Here is a 12905-nt window from a genome sequence, read left to right as displayed (position 1 = left end):
TCACATTACACAGAAAGAGTACTGCATGAAATACACGTCACATTACACAGAGAGAGTACTGCATGAAATACACCCTCACATTACACAGAAAGTACTGTATGAAATACAACCTCACATTACACAGAAAGAGTACTGCATGAAATACACCCTCACATTACACAGAAAGAGTACTGCATGAAATACACGTCACATTACACAGAGAGAGTACTGCATAAAATACACCCTCACATTACACAGAAAGTACTGTATGAAATACAACCTCACATTACACAGAAAGAGTACTGCATGAAATACACCCTCACATTACACAGAAAGAGTACTGCATGAAATACACCCTCCCATTACACAGAAAGTACTGTATGAAATACACCCTCACATTACACAGAGTACTGCATGAAATACACATCAAATTACACAGAAAGTACTGCATGGAATACACCCTCACATTACACAGAAAGAGTACTGCATTAAATACACCCTCACATTACACAGAGAGTACTGCATGAAATACACGTCACATTACACAGAAAGAGTACTGCATGAAATACACGTCACATTACACAGAGAGAGTACTGCATAAAATACACCCTCACATTACACAGAAAGTACTGTATGAAATACAACCTCACATTACACAGAAAGAGTACTGCATGAAATACACCCTCACATTACACAGAAAGAGTACTGCATGAAATACACCCTCCCATTACACAGAAAGTACTGTATGAAATACACCCTCACATTACACAGAGTACTGCATGAAATACACATCAAATTACACAGAAAGTACTGCATGAAATACACCCTCACATTACACAGAAAGAGTACTGCATTAAATACACCCTCACATTACACAGAGAGTACTGCATGAAATACACGTCACATTACACAGAAAGAGTACTGCATGAAATACACGTCACATTACACAGAGAGAGTACTGCATGAAATACACCCTCACATTACACAGAAAGTACTGTATGAAATACAACCTCACATTACACAGAAAGAGTACTGCATGAAATACACCCTCACATTACACAGAAAGAGTACTGCATGAAATACACGTCACATTACACAGAGAGAGTACTGCATAAAATACACCCTCACATTACACAGAAAGTACTGTATGAAATACAACCTCACATTACACAGAAAGAGTACTGCATGAAATACACCCTCACATTACACAGAAAGAGTACTGCATGAAATACACCCTCCCATTACACAGAAAGTACTGTATGAAATACACCCTCACATTACACAGAGTACTGCATGAAATACACATCAAATTACACAGAAAGTACTGCATGAAATACACCCTCACATTACACAGAAAGAGTACTGCATTAAATACACCCTCACATTACACAGAGAGTACTGCATGAAATACACGTCACATTACACAGAAAGAGTACTGCATGAAATACACGTCACATTACACAGAGAGAGTACTGCATGAAATACACCCTCCCATTACACAGAAAGTACTGTATGAAATACACCCTCACATTACACAGGAAGAGTACTGCATGAAATACACCCTCACATTACACAGAAAGAGTACTGCATGAAATACACCCTCACATTACACAGAGAGTACTGCATGAATTACACGTCACATTACACAGAAAGAGTACTGCATGAAATACACGTCACATAACACAGAATTAGTACTGCATGAAATACACCCTCACATTACACAGAAAGTACTGCATGAAATACAGGTCACATTACACAGAAAGTACTGCATGAAATACACCCTCACATTACACAGAAAGTACTGCATGAAATACACGTCACATTACACAGAAAGAGTACTGCATGAAATACACGTCACATTACACAGAAAGTACTGCATGAAATACACCCTCACATTACACAGAAAGTACTGTATGAAATACAACCTCACATTACACAGAAAGAGTACTGCATGAAATACACCCTCACATTACACAGAAAGAGTACTGCATAAAATACACTCTCACATTACACAGAAAGTACTGTATGAAATACAACCTCACATTACACAGAAAGAGTACTGCATGAAATACACCCTCACATTACACAGAAAGAGTACTGCATGAAATACACCCTCCCATTACACAGAAAGTACTGTATGAAATACACCCTCACATTACACAGAGTACTGCATGAAATACACATCAAATTACACAGAAAGTACTGCATGGAATACACCCTCACATTACACAGAAAGAGTACTGCATTAAATACACCCTCACATTACACAGAGAGTACTGCATGAAATACACGTCACATTACACAGAAAGAGTACTGCATGAAATACACGTCACATTACACAGAGAGAGTACTGCATGAAATACAACCTCCCATTACACAGAAAGTACTGTATGAAATACACCCTCACATTACACAGGAAGAGTACTGCATGAAATACACCCTCACATTACACAGAAAGAGTACTGCATGAAATACACCCTCACATTACACAGAGAGTACTGCATGAATTACACGTCACATTACACAGAAAGAGTACTGCATGAAATACACGTCACATAACACAGAATGAGTACTGCATGAAATACACCCTCACATTACACAGAAAGTACTGCATGAAATACAGGTCACATTACACAGAAAGTACTGCATGAAATACACCCTCACATTACACAGAAAGTACTGCATGAAATACACATCACATTACACAGAAAGAGTACTGCATGAAATACACGTCACATTACACAGAAAGTACTGCATGAAATACACCCTCACATTACACAGAAAGTACTGCATGAAATATACTTGACATTACACAGAAAAAACATGGGAATCGTGTTTGTCCTAGTTTTTGTTCCAGGTTCATTTCATAAACTGCAGTATTGGTAGAACGTTGTCTCAAGCAATAAATAATATTGCATTAAACTAATTATATTGCAATACCGAGCTCCACCTTTAGAAAGAATGTACTGTTGTTTAAAATAAAAAGTCAGCATTACAAAGGCTGGTTTGTTTTAATAAACTGACATGAAATATCACAATAATAATAATACGGTACTGCTACTTTTTTACTTACTACTAAATATCACATACTTGTGCTTAGGCAGGGAAGAAACACCCAGGAGGCTTTAGATATTAGAACATAAAACATGATCAGTTTGGTGAAGGTAAGATTAAAAATACAGAGGAGCAGATGATGTTCCATTCTCGCTCAAAAGAGTTAGAATTCTTCTTGGTTTGAATTGCAGGGGCAGTGGCAGGGGCAGTGGCCATGAGCTTTGGTCAGCAGCTCTCTCGTCCTCACAAGGAGCTGGACAGCATGAAGGAGTCCATCAGTGACATCATCAACCAGCTGCAGGACATCGACCCGTTCCGTCTGTCCTTCTCACCCTTCTTAGACCTGGACACTCAGATCTGCCTGGCCCCAGTGTCTGACAGCCCCGAGTCGTCTGTAGAGGAGCTGCACTCGCCCTGCCGCTCCGTGTGTAGCTCCATGTGTAGCTCCATGTGTAGCTCCATGCCAACGATGGAGCCTGTGCCAAGCAAGCACAAGAGTGAGTGCCACCGTATGACCCAGTAATATATCTGTGACTGAGACCTGAACTTCTTGGATTTACTGGACATCTCTACATTCATGTCTTTTACAAATTAAGAACTAGTTAACGATGCTAATTACCACAGATTTTTAACAAATGAATATGTTTTGACTTGCACAGGTCTGCCCCGAAACTTCCAGCATCCCATCAACAACAGCACTCTCCCAAAGCCCCCCCCACCAGAGGAGCCCCCTTGTGCGCCTTCTCAAGCCCTCATCGCAGCCGGCCCTGCACACACTGCGTCCTCCACGTCCCGACACCACACTCTCCCCAACAGGAGCGACGTGCCCAGATGGAGTTCGAATTTCACCCGCCAGGACTGTCCCGCCAATGACTCCACACGGCCCCTCATCAGCCCAGCCCCGGAGAGCGTGGAGCTGAGTGTGTGGCCCCTTCAGGCTCCAGCAGAGGCTCCTGCAGAGGCTCCAGCAGAGGCTCCAGCAGAGGCTCCTGCAGAGGCTCCTGCAGAGGCGTGTCCGGGCCCAGAGGACGCTGAGGGCGTGGGGCAGGGCTGTTGTTGCAGGTTTAGATGCTGCCGGAGCGGTCGGGTCCCGGCGTTCTTTTCCATCCTGGGCTCGCTCCTGTGTGCCCTGGGCCTTATGTACACTCTGTACTTCTACGTCCCGCTCAAGCCACCCAAGATGTCCGATGTTACCAGTCGGATGGTGTTCACGTTATGCGTCTGCGCAGTGGCGTCCGTGCCCATCCTGCTGGGTATGTAGTACTCTGTGCACAACACTACTGTAGCATCAGGGCCAGTGTGTCAGCTCACTCTGGAAAACTATTCAGATGACTGATTCCTCCTTCAAAAAGTAATGCAACACTACTCTAATTACTTTGCTTCAAAAATAATTAAATTACCACACCCACTTGTACTTTGAGCACCTCTGATTGGCTCCGCCGGGGGTCGTTACCGCCTGCGTGAATCACGACTCGACGGAACCTCTGTCTACTCTGCTTTAAGAGCCTAAGGTTTCCTTCCATGTCACCCATTCTGGCCGGGTAACACCTAATGCTAGCAGCAGCTGTTAGCACCTGACGCTAGCAGCAGCTGTTAGCACCTGACGCTAGCAGCAGCTGTTATTACCTGACGCTAGCAGCAGCTGTTATTACCTGACGCTAGCAGCAGCTGTTAGCACCTGACGCTAGCAGCAGCTGGTAACACCTGACGCTAGCAGCAGCTGGTAACACCTGACGCTAGCAGCAGCTGGTAACACCTGACGCTAGCAGCAGCTGGTAGCACATGACGCTAGCAGGAGATGGTAGCACCTGACGCTAGCAGGAGCTGGTAGCACCTGACACTAGCAGCTGGCAGCTTTACGTCTCTAACTATAGAACTCCCGATTACAAGAGTTTCTCTAGTGTGTTCAGCGGGCGTGTGATCGCTGAGGGGAACCTATTATAGACGTGAAGCTCACGGTGCTCTACAGATCGGCGTTTAGCGCCTTGTTCCCTTCGAACTGTCACAAATTGGTCCCTCTTCTGTTCCTGGTCTAGTCCCGGCTGGCGGGAGACGCTGAGGGGCTAGTCTTAGCCTCGCTAGTACTGCTAATGCTAACGCTATGCCCTGTAGCGCGGTCCGGTAAACCTGATGCTACAACCTGGCTATAGCTAGACTTTAGCTCCTCCAAATAGCGGATCCGCGCTTCTAACTCTGTAACCCTGGCAACCAAAGCTACCACTACACTGCACTTCATGCACCTGTCGTCAGGGAAGGAGCCAGGGTTCTGACTCGACATATGACAACTTGAGCAGGTAAAGGCAGATCCAGCCATGACGCTAGCGGCTAGGCTACGCTAGCTCAGGCAGAAGCTAGAGAGTGGCGGGGGTTAATCCACAAAATACTGAACAAAGTCAGCTTTAGAGGCTCCGGATTGTTTGTGGAGCAATCAAACTTTCACTGTTGTGTTGGATAGAAAGTAGTGAACGAACAACTCTGAAAACACGAGACACTCAGCGGAAGTGACTCATGTCCAATCATGTCATGTCCAATGTCCAATGTCCCTGTGAAGCGTTGAAGACAGTTCCATCATCCCGGAACTATCCTTAAATTCTAAATCAAATGTTCCCTCCAGACTCTTCAAGTTTTACTTCAGTTGTACTAATAATTTCATCATATTTGGGTCAATTCTGGATATTTACGACACAAAAAGACATTTTATAACAAAGACAATGAAAAAAAAACATGGTTTTCATCAACAACATGTTCATAAATATTCTCTATCTAGAATATCTATCTTTATTTGGTTGAAACTGTATTTAAAAAGTCTCTCGGGCTGTTGAACTCTTAAAGAGCGTGTGATGAAGACCTCTCTCTGACCACTCCCTGACCTCTCTCTCACTTCTCCCTGACCTCTCCCTGACCTCTCCCTGACCTCTCCCTGACCTCTCTCTCACTTCTCCCTGACCTCTCTCTGACCTCTTCCTGACCTCTCTGACCTCTCTCTGACCGCTCTTTGACCTCTCCCTGACCTCTCTCTAACCTCTCCCTGACCTCTCTCTCACGTCTCCCTGACCTCTCTCTGACCTCTCCCTGACCTCTCTCTGACCTCTCCCTGACGTCTCTCTGACCTCTTCCTGACCTCTCTGACCTCTCTCTGACCCTCACAGCGATGATGGTGGGAGCCCTCGGTCAGTTCTGCAGTGGCTCTCTGGACCTCCATGAGCCGTGGTCCAGGCGCCGCTCCCTGCAGCTGCTCTTCATCAGCTCGTCCTTGGAGCTGCTCCTGCTCTACGCGCTCAACCTGCTCCTCCTGGCGGCCCTCGTTCCCCCGCAGCACCTCATGGTCGTGCCCGTCACGGCCGCCATGTTTGTGCTGGGACGGTAAGAGCGCAGAGCCTGACCACAGGACCGGTCAGATTACAACATGGAACAACTCAAATGATCAGCTGAAAGGTTTTTGCATATTGAGTTTGAGGCTGTGTTTACAGAGGAGAGACTGAGCAGGTTTATTTGAGTAATGCCCGAGAGCACAACGGCAGCTGAAAACAGATGAAACAATGTTTGTTAGTTTGTCTCGTCAGAACCAGTTTGATCATCAAAGAAAAGCGACTGTTTATTTTCTTCCAAAAGGCACAACTGGAAGGAAGTAAACTAGACTAAATCTGGCCATCTTAATCTTGATTTGATATTTTTAACTGAAACATGGCTCGACTCAAACGAAAGGAAATGTAGTTCTGATAGAATCTGCTCCACCAACTTTAAGTTTGAATCTGAAACATGAGAAAACAAAAAAGGGGGTGGAGTCTGTGCTGTCTTTAGAGATGAAATAATGACCCGCAGGTTGTCTTTTGGAGTGTTTTCATGGTTTGGTCATTACAGGTGATTTCAATGTGCATGTGGATAATATTTGTGACAGAAACGCTAAAGAGCTTGATGCTGTCGTTGAAACCTTCAGTCTTACTCAGCATGTGAGTGGCCCCACCCACAACCGAGTGGCCCCACCCACAACAGAGCGGCCCCACACACAACAGAGCGCCCCCACCCACAACAGAGCGCCCCCACCCACAACAGAGCGCCCCCACCCACAACAGAGTGGCCCACCCACAACAGAGTGGCCCCACTCACAACAGAGCGCCCCCACCCACAACAGAGCGCCCCCACCCACATTTTTTCATTTTTCCTGAATGGTCTTGTGTACAAATTGTGGTCAACAAATAAACTTGCCTTGCCTCTCTTCTCATCGTTACTCTTGGTAAATCCATTTAACCCAAGTTTATCCACCGCCGCATCATAAAGAGAAAGTAGATGAAGCTGTACGCGCTCAGAGCTGCTGCACACTCGCTCAGAGCTGCTGCACACTTGCTCATGGACATCCTGGGACTTTAGTCTGAATCCTGCATGTGCAAGAGAAATGAAACAAACTTAAATCCCACTACAAAGTTTCTGCAAAGAAATTCAAGGTTCCATGTTGATACAGTAAAGTTTCTTTTGTCTAAATAAAGTTTGTTCAACTTCACTCACTGGGATCAGTCCAGAATAGAAGCTACAAACGCACTGGACACGTGACACAGCTGTCCACTCTGTTTGTGCAGAGTCCGAGCAGGAGCAGCTCTGGCAGAGTAAACAGCCTCATTGTTCTCAGGGGTTTACTTCCTTGATATAAAGCAGCTAGGGGCTGCTGCCTAGCAACCAGCAACAACAGCAGCAGCATCAACAGCAGCAGCAGCAGCAGCAGCAGCAGGAGCAGCAGCAGCAGCAGCAGCAGCAGCAGCATTAGGAGGAGGAGCAGCAGTAGGAGCAGGAGCAGGAGGAGGAGCAGCAGCAGCCCAGGGTTTGTCAGTGGGTCCTCCTCAGGCACACACTGAGGCCTCCACATACAATATGAAGGAGGATTATCCTGATGACAAGGTTCAATCAGATATTACGACATCAGAAATATCCTGTTTAGGTTCGGGTATCTCACAAAGGTGAATTAAACCACTAATAACATGTGTTTTTACTGTTTGTTCTTTTAAATGTTTATTTGTTACAGGCAATATACTCCATCATTCATCATTCTCGTAGTGCTAGTTGTGTGTTTGTCTTGACCCTTGACCTTTGTGGCTCCGCAGCCTGGTGTACTGGGTCAGCCTGAACGTGTGCAGCCACTGGAGAGGCTTCGGCTCCGGGCTCACCGTCTTTCCTCTGCTCGCCTCCGGGGCCCTCAACCTGTTCCTCATGTACAACACACTCAACACCAAGCAATCCCTGTTTGGATCATAGACTCCACGTGTGCAAGGACAATGGAGGGGCCCCCACTGAGAACGAGAGGCTCCTGTGGGGAACGAGAGGCTCCTGTGGGGGACGAGAGGCTCCTGTGGGGGACGAGAGGCTCCTGTGGGGGACGAGAGGCTCCTGTGTAGAGCTGGGTTTCGATTCAAATTTCAAGAATCGATTCGATTCCGATTTTTACGTTTCAAAATCGTTTTTTTTCGATTTCTCAGATCCCATCCGATTCGCTCCGATTTCGATTCGATCCGGGGGTTTAATGTTATTAAAAATGAAAAATGTATTTGAACCGTTTCCTTCACTTCATGACTGTGTAGAGAAGCAACATATTAAAACTAGTATTATATCAATATTAAACAGCAAATCTTACAAGTATTGGTAGTTACTGATGGCTGGAAGACTGATGAAAAGGTTAAGGGTCAATCTACCTTCAAGAAAGATAATCCAGGCTCCTGTGGGTAACGAGAGGCTCCTGTGGGTAACGAGGGCTCCTGTGGGAGACGAGAGGCTCCTGTGGGGGACGAGAGGCTCCTGTGGAGAACAATTACAACTGAAAAGGAGATCGAGAGGCTGAGGAGGGTGAGGGGGGTGAGGGGGGTGAGGAGGGTGAGGAGGGTGAGGGGGGTGAGGAGGGTGAGGGGGTGAGGAGGGTGAGGAAGGGGAGGAGGGTGAGGAGGGTGAGGGGGGTGAGGAGGGTGAGGAAGGGGAGGAGGGTGAGGGGGGTGAGGAGGGTGAGGAAGGGGAGGAGGGTGAGGAGGGGGTGAGGAGGGGGAGGAGGGTGAGGAGGGGAGGGGGTGAGGAGGGGAGGGGGTGAGGAGGGGGAGGAGGGTAAGGGGAAAATACAGCTGCAAATTATGAGAAGAAATTGAGATTAAGAAATCGATAATTCAGCCAAAGACAAATGTATTTCATCTCAGAAGGATTAGAATATAAACTTCACTCAAACACAATCGAGACCAAAATGAGGACAATTGGAGCTCGACAGCGAGCGTCCTCCACAGTGAGCGTCCTCCACAGTGAGAGTCCTCCACAGTGAGCGTCCTCCACAGTGAGCGTCCTCCACAGGGCGCGTGCTCCACAGGGAGCGTCCTCCACAGGGAGCGTCCTCCACAGTGAGCGTCCTCCACAGGGAGCGTCCTCCACAGGGAGCGTCCTCCACAGTGAGCGTCCTCCACAGTGAGCGTCCTCCACAGGGCGCGTCCTCCACAGGGAGCGTCCTCCACAGTGAGCGTCCTCCACAGTGAGCGTCCTCCACAGTGAGCGTCCTCCACAGGGCGCGTCCTCCACAGGGAGCGTCCTCCACAGTGAGCGTCCTCCACAGTGAGCGTCCTCCACAGTGAGCGTCCTCCACAGGGAGCGTCCTCCACAGTGAGCGTCCTCCACAGGGCGCGTCCTCCACAGTGAGCGTCCTCCACAGGGAGCGTCCTCCACAGGGAGCGTCCTCCACTCTTAAAGAAGTACATTTCACATTCACGTTTCATATCGACTTTCTGGAAAAAATAAATAAAAAAAACAATATTAAAGGTTTGAAATATTAAAGCTCTTGTTGTGGACATTAGTTACTGTAGAATCCTCCGTTTGGACTCTTAAAACTCTTTTCCAATTGTCTAAGTCTCCATGACAACGGCCGGCATGTGCAGGACAAAATGGAAATACACTTTTTTTATATTTTAAATGTCCATTTTGGCCCAGTTGCCGAAACGTTGCCTCTTTATTAATAAACTTTTCTTTTGCCAGTAACAGTCATTTCTTTCCCCATATTTCAAATGTCCAAAAATACATCTCAGATATTTAACTATCGCATCAGAGCAAAACAATGTGTTTCTTGTAATCTGGATATTTCATTATAGATGAAATGATAGTTTAGATGCTCCTGAACCAGCTCCTGCTCCAGCTCCTGCTCCTGCTCCTGCTCCTGCACCAGCTCCAGCTCCAGCTCCAGCTCCAGCTCCTGCTCCTGCACCAGCTCCAGCTCCTGCTCCAGCTCCTGCACCAGCTCCAGCTCCAGCTCCAGCTCCAGCTCCAGCTCCAGCTCCTGCTCCTGCTCCTGCACCAGCTCCAGCTCCTGCACCAGCTCCTGCTCCTGCACCAGCTCCAGCTCCTGCACCAGCTCCAGCTCCTGCTCCTGCTCCTGCACCAGCTCCTGCTCCTGCTCCTGCTCCTGCTCTTGCTCCTGCACCAGCTCCAGCTCCTGCTCCTGCACCTGCACCAGCTCCAGCTCCTGCTCTTGCTCCTGCACCAGCTCCTGCACCTGCTCCTGCTCCTGCACCAGCTCCTGCTCCTGCCCCTGCACCTGCACCTGCTCCTGCACCTGCACCTGCTCCTGCTCTTGCTCCTGCACCAGCTCCTGCTCCTGCACCTGCACCAGCCTGGACTGGACTGGACTTTAAACACAGCAGAAAGAACTCATTCCTGTGGTTTGGACTCTCCACGTGTCAGGCTGCTTTTATGGACGAGGTGCAAGCTATTCCAGTGCCTCCATTTCATGCTGAGCTAGTATTCTCAGCTCTGTGGTAAGACCAGAGAGTACTCAAAGTACTATTCTAGAGTAACGAGGAACATAACGTGTTAGTTTTGTGCTCCCATGTAATCTAGTACTCCCCAAGTTACTTTTTCAAATGAGTAACGTGTTAGTTTTGGTCAAATCTAATCTCAGCACAATCCCAGAGCTGGGCGTGTTGTGGGCGTATTTTCTGGGCGTGTTTTGTGGGCGTGTTGTGAGTGTGCTGTGAGCGTGTCGTGGGTGTGCTGTAGGCGTGTCGTGAGCGTGTCGTGGGCGTGTTGCGGGCGCGTCGCTGACGTGCTGTGGGCGTGCTATGGGCGTGTCACGGGTGTGTCGCAGGCGTGTCGCGGGCGTGTCGCGGGCGTGTCGCGGGCGTGTTGTGGGCGTGTCGTGGGTGTGTCGTGGGTGTGCTGTGGGCGTGTTGCGGGCGTATTGTGGGCGTGTCGTGGGCGTGTGCACTGTGCAGCTAGTGACTGGGAGTCTTGTCCTCACGACAAAGAGATCCGCAAAGTATCAAACTTCTTTTAAAATGGTTGAATCTTAAGAATCAATCAAACACGCCGTCATTTAGTGTGACAAGTCAGATAAGATAAGATAAGCCTTTATTTGTCCCACGATGGGGAAATTCCAGTGTTGCAACACAAAGTCGGTATAGAAGTAAATAATAAAGAGCAGATAACTTACAAAAACACTCTTATAGAAAAGGTCTTATAAAACTCTAATAAAAAACCTCTTATACTATATAATAAAAACAAAAGTAACACTCTTATTTACAGCTGTTATATGGACAGACAATATTGCACCAATATGATTGACATTATGTCAAAATATTGCACATGGGTATGACAGTATTGCACATGGGTATGACAGTATTGCACATGATTATGTCAGTATTGCACATGATTATGTCAGTATTGCACATGGATATGACAATATTGCACATGATTATGTCAGTATTGCACATGGGTATGACAGTATTGCACATGATTATGTCAGTATTGCTCATGGGTATGACAGTATTGCACATTATTATGACAGTATTGCACATGAGTATGACAGTATTGCACATGATTATGACAGTATTGCACATGATTATGACAGTATTGCACATGGGTATGATAGTATTGCACATGGGTTAGACAGTATTACACATGGATATGACAGTATTGCACATGGGTATGTCAGTATTGCACATGGGTTAGACAGTATTGCACATGGGTATAACAGTGTTTGTTGTAGAGTGTGACAGCAGCAGGACAGACAGTGAAACGTCTCCTTCACACAGCGAGGGTGGATCAGTCACTGAAGCGTCTCTCCAGAGTGGACAGAGTGTCCTGCAGGGGACAGAGTGTCCTGCAGGGGGCGACACTCATGGTCCAGCATAGATGTGAGTTTAGCCAGGACCCTTCTGTCCCCCACCTCCTGCACCGAGTCCAGAGCACAGCCCAGGACGGAGCTTTGTCCAGCTTCGTCCTCTCCCTCTCTGTGATGACCACACCTACAGGAGGGCGGAGTACAGAGAGCAAAGGCACTATACCAGGGGCATGTGGAAGTCTTCAGAACATTCAGGGTTAAGCAGAAGACCTTAAATAGATTCTTGAAGGAGTCAGGCCTGATCAATAGAATTTTGTTATTGTGTGTTTTTTTGTTTTGTTTATTTTTTTATCATTCATTATTTTTATTTAGAAATAATAATAAGAATCTTCCTTTTTATGTGTGGGAAGTAGAACCCTCTGGTTCATATTCCAGTGGGAGGCGGAAATGCACCTGAAAGTTGAGTCGCCACAAAACAAAACGAAGAAGAAGAAGACAGACTGCGCATGCGCGTCACTGGAGGGCTGTGCTTTTCCTGATCATGTCTGTTTTTGGAAATGTTTTCCTGTGATTCATCCTCAGCATCTCATCTTCTCATCACCGGTGAGTGAGCCTCGTGCGCGTGGGACGTTTCTCTCGTGAGTAGCGGATCCTCACGCGCGCGGCGGCTGCGCTCCTAGCCTCAGTGCTAAGAGGGCTAGTTTAGGGCTAGTTTAGGGCTAGTTTAGCTCAAGTTGTGTCAGGGCTTTTCTTTATGTTTATGAGTTTCATTCATTCGGTTGCACTGGTTCGACCTTTTATGAAA

At 47.1% G+C, this 12905-nt stretch overlaps 2 protein-coding genes across 2 annotated transcripts in view; both read left to right on the top strand.

Annotated features, from left to right (window-relative positions):
* Positions 1-3242: 3242 nt before the first annotated feature.
* LOC140353944 (uncharacterized) lies at positions 3243-8334 on the top strand. Its single transcript, XM_072438741.1, has 5 exons — positions 3243-3530; positions 3693-3994; positions 4043-4286; positions 6183-6396; positions 8127-8334. The coding sequence occupies exons 1-5, from the start codon at positions 3248-3250 to the stop codon at positions 8275-8277; spliced, it is 1194 nt and encodes a 397-aa protein (XP_072294842.1). The 5' UTR covers positions 3243-3247; the 3' UTR covers positions 8278-8334.
* A 4288-nt stretch (positions 8335-12622) lies between these two features.
* LOC140353713 (lysine-specific demethylase 4A-like) overlaps positions 12623-12905 on the top strand; it is a 35724-nt gene continuing 35441 nt past the window's right edge. The window contains exon 1 of the mRNA XM_072438403.1: positions 12623-12703. The gene's annotated coding sequence lies outside the window, so the exon portion shown is untranslated. The remainder of the gene's footprint in view (positions 12704-12905) is intronic.

Source organism: Eucyclogobius newberryi, unplaced genomic scaffold (genome assembly GCF_026437365.1).
Source record: "Eucyclogobius newberryi isolate DKJ021-1_F unplaced genomic scaffold, fEucNew1.0.hap1 SCAF_9, whole genome shotgun sequence".
Classification (NCBI taxonomy): Eukaryota; Metazoa; Chordata; class Actinopteri; order Gobiiformes; family Gobiidae; genus Eucyclogobius; species Eucyclogobius newberryi.
This window is presented reverse-complemented; position numbering and strand designations above follow the sequence as displayed.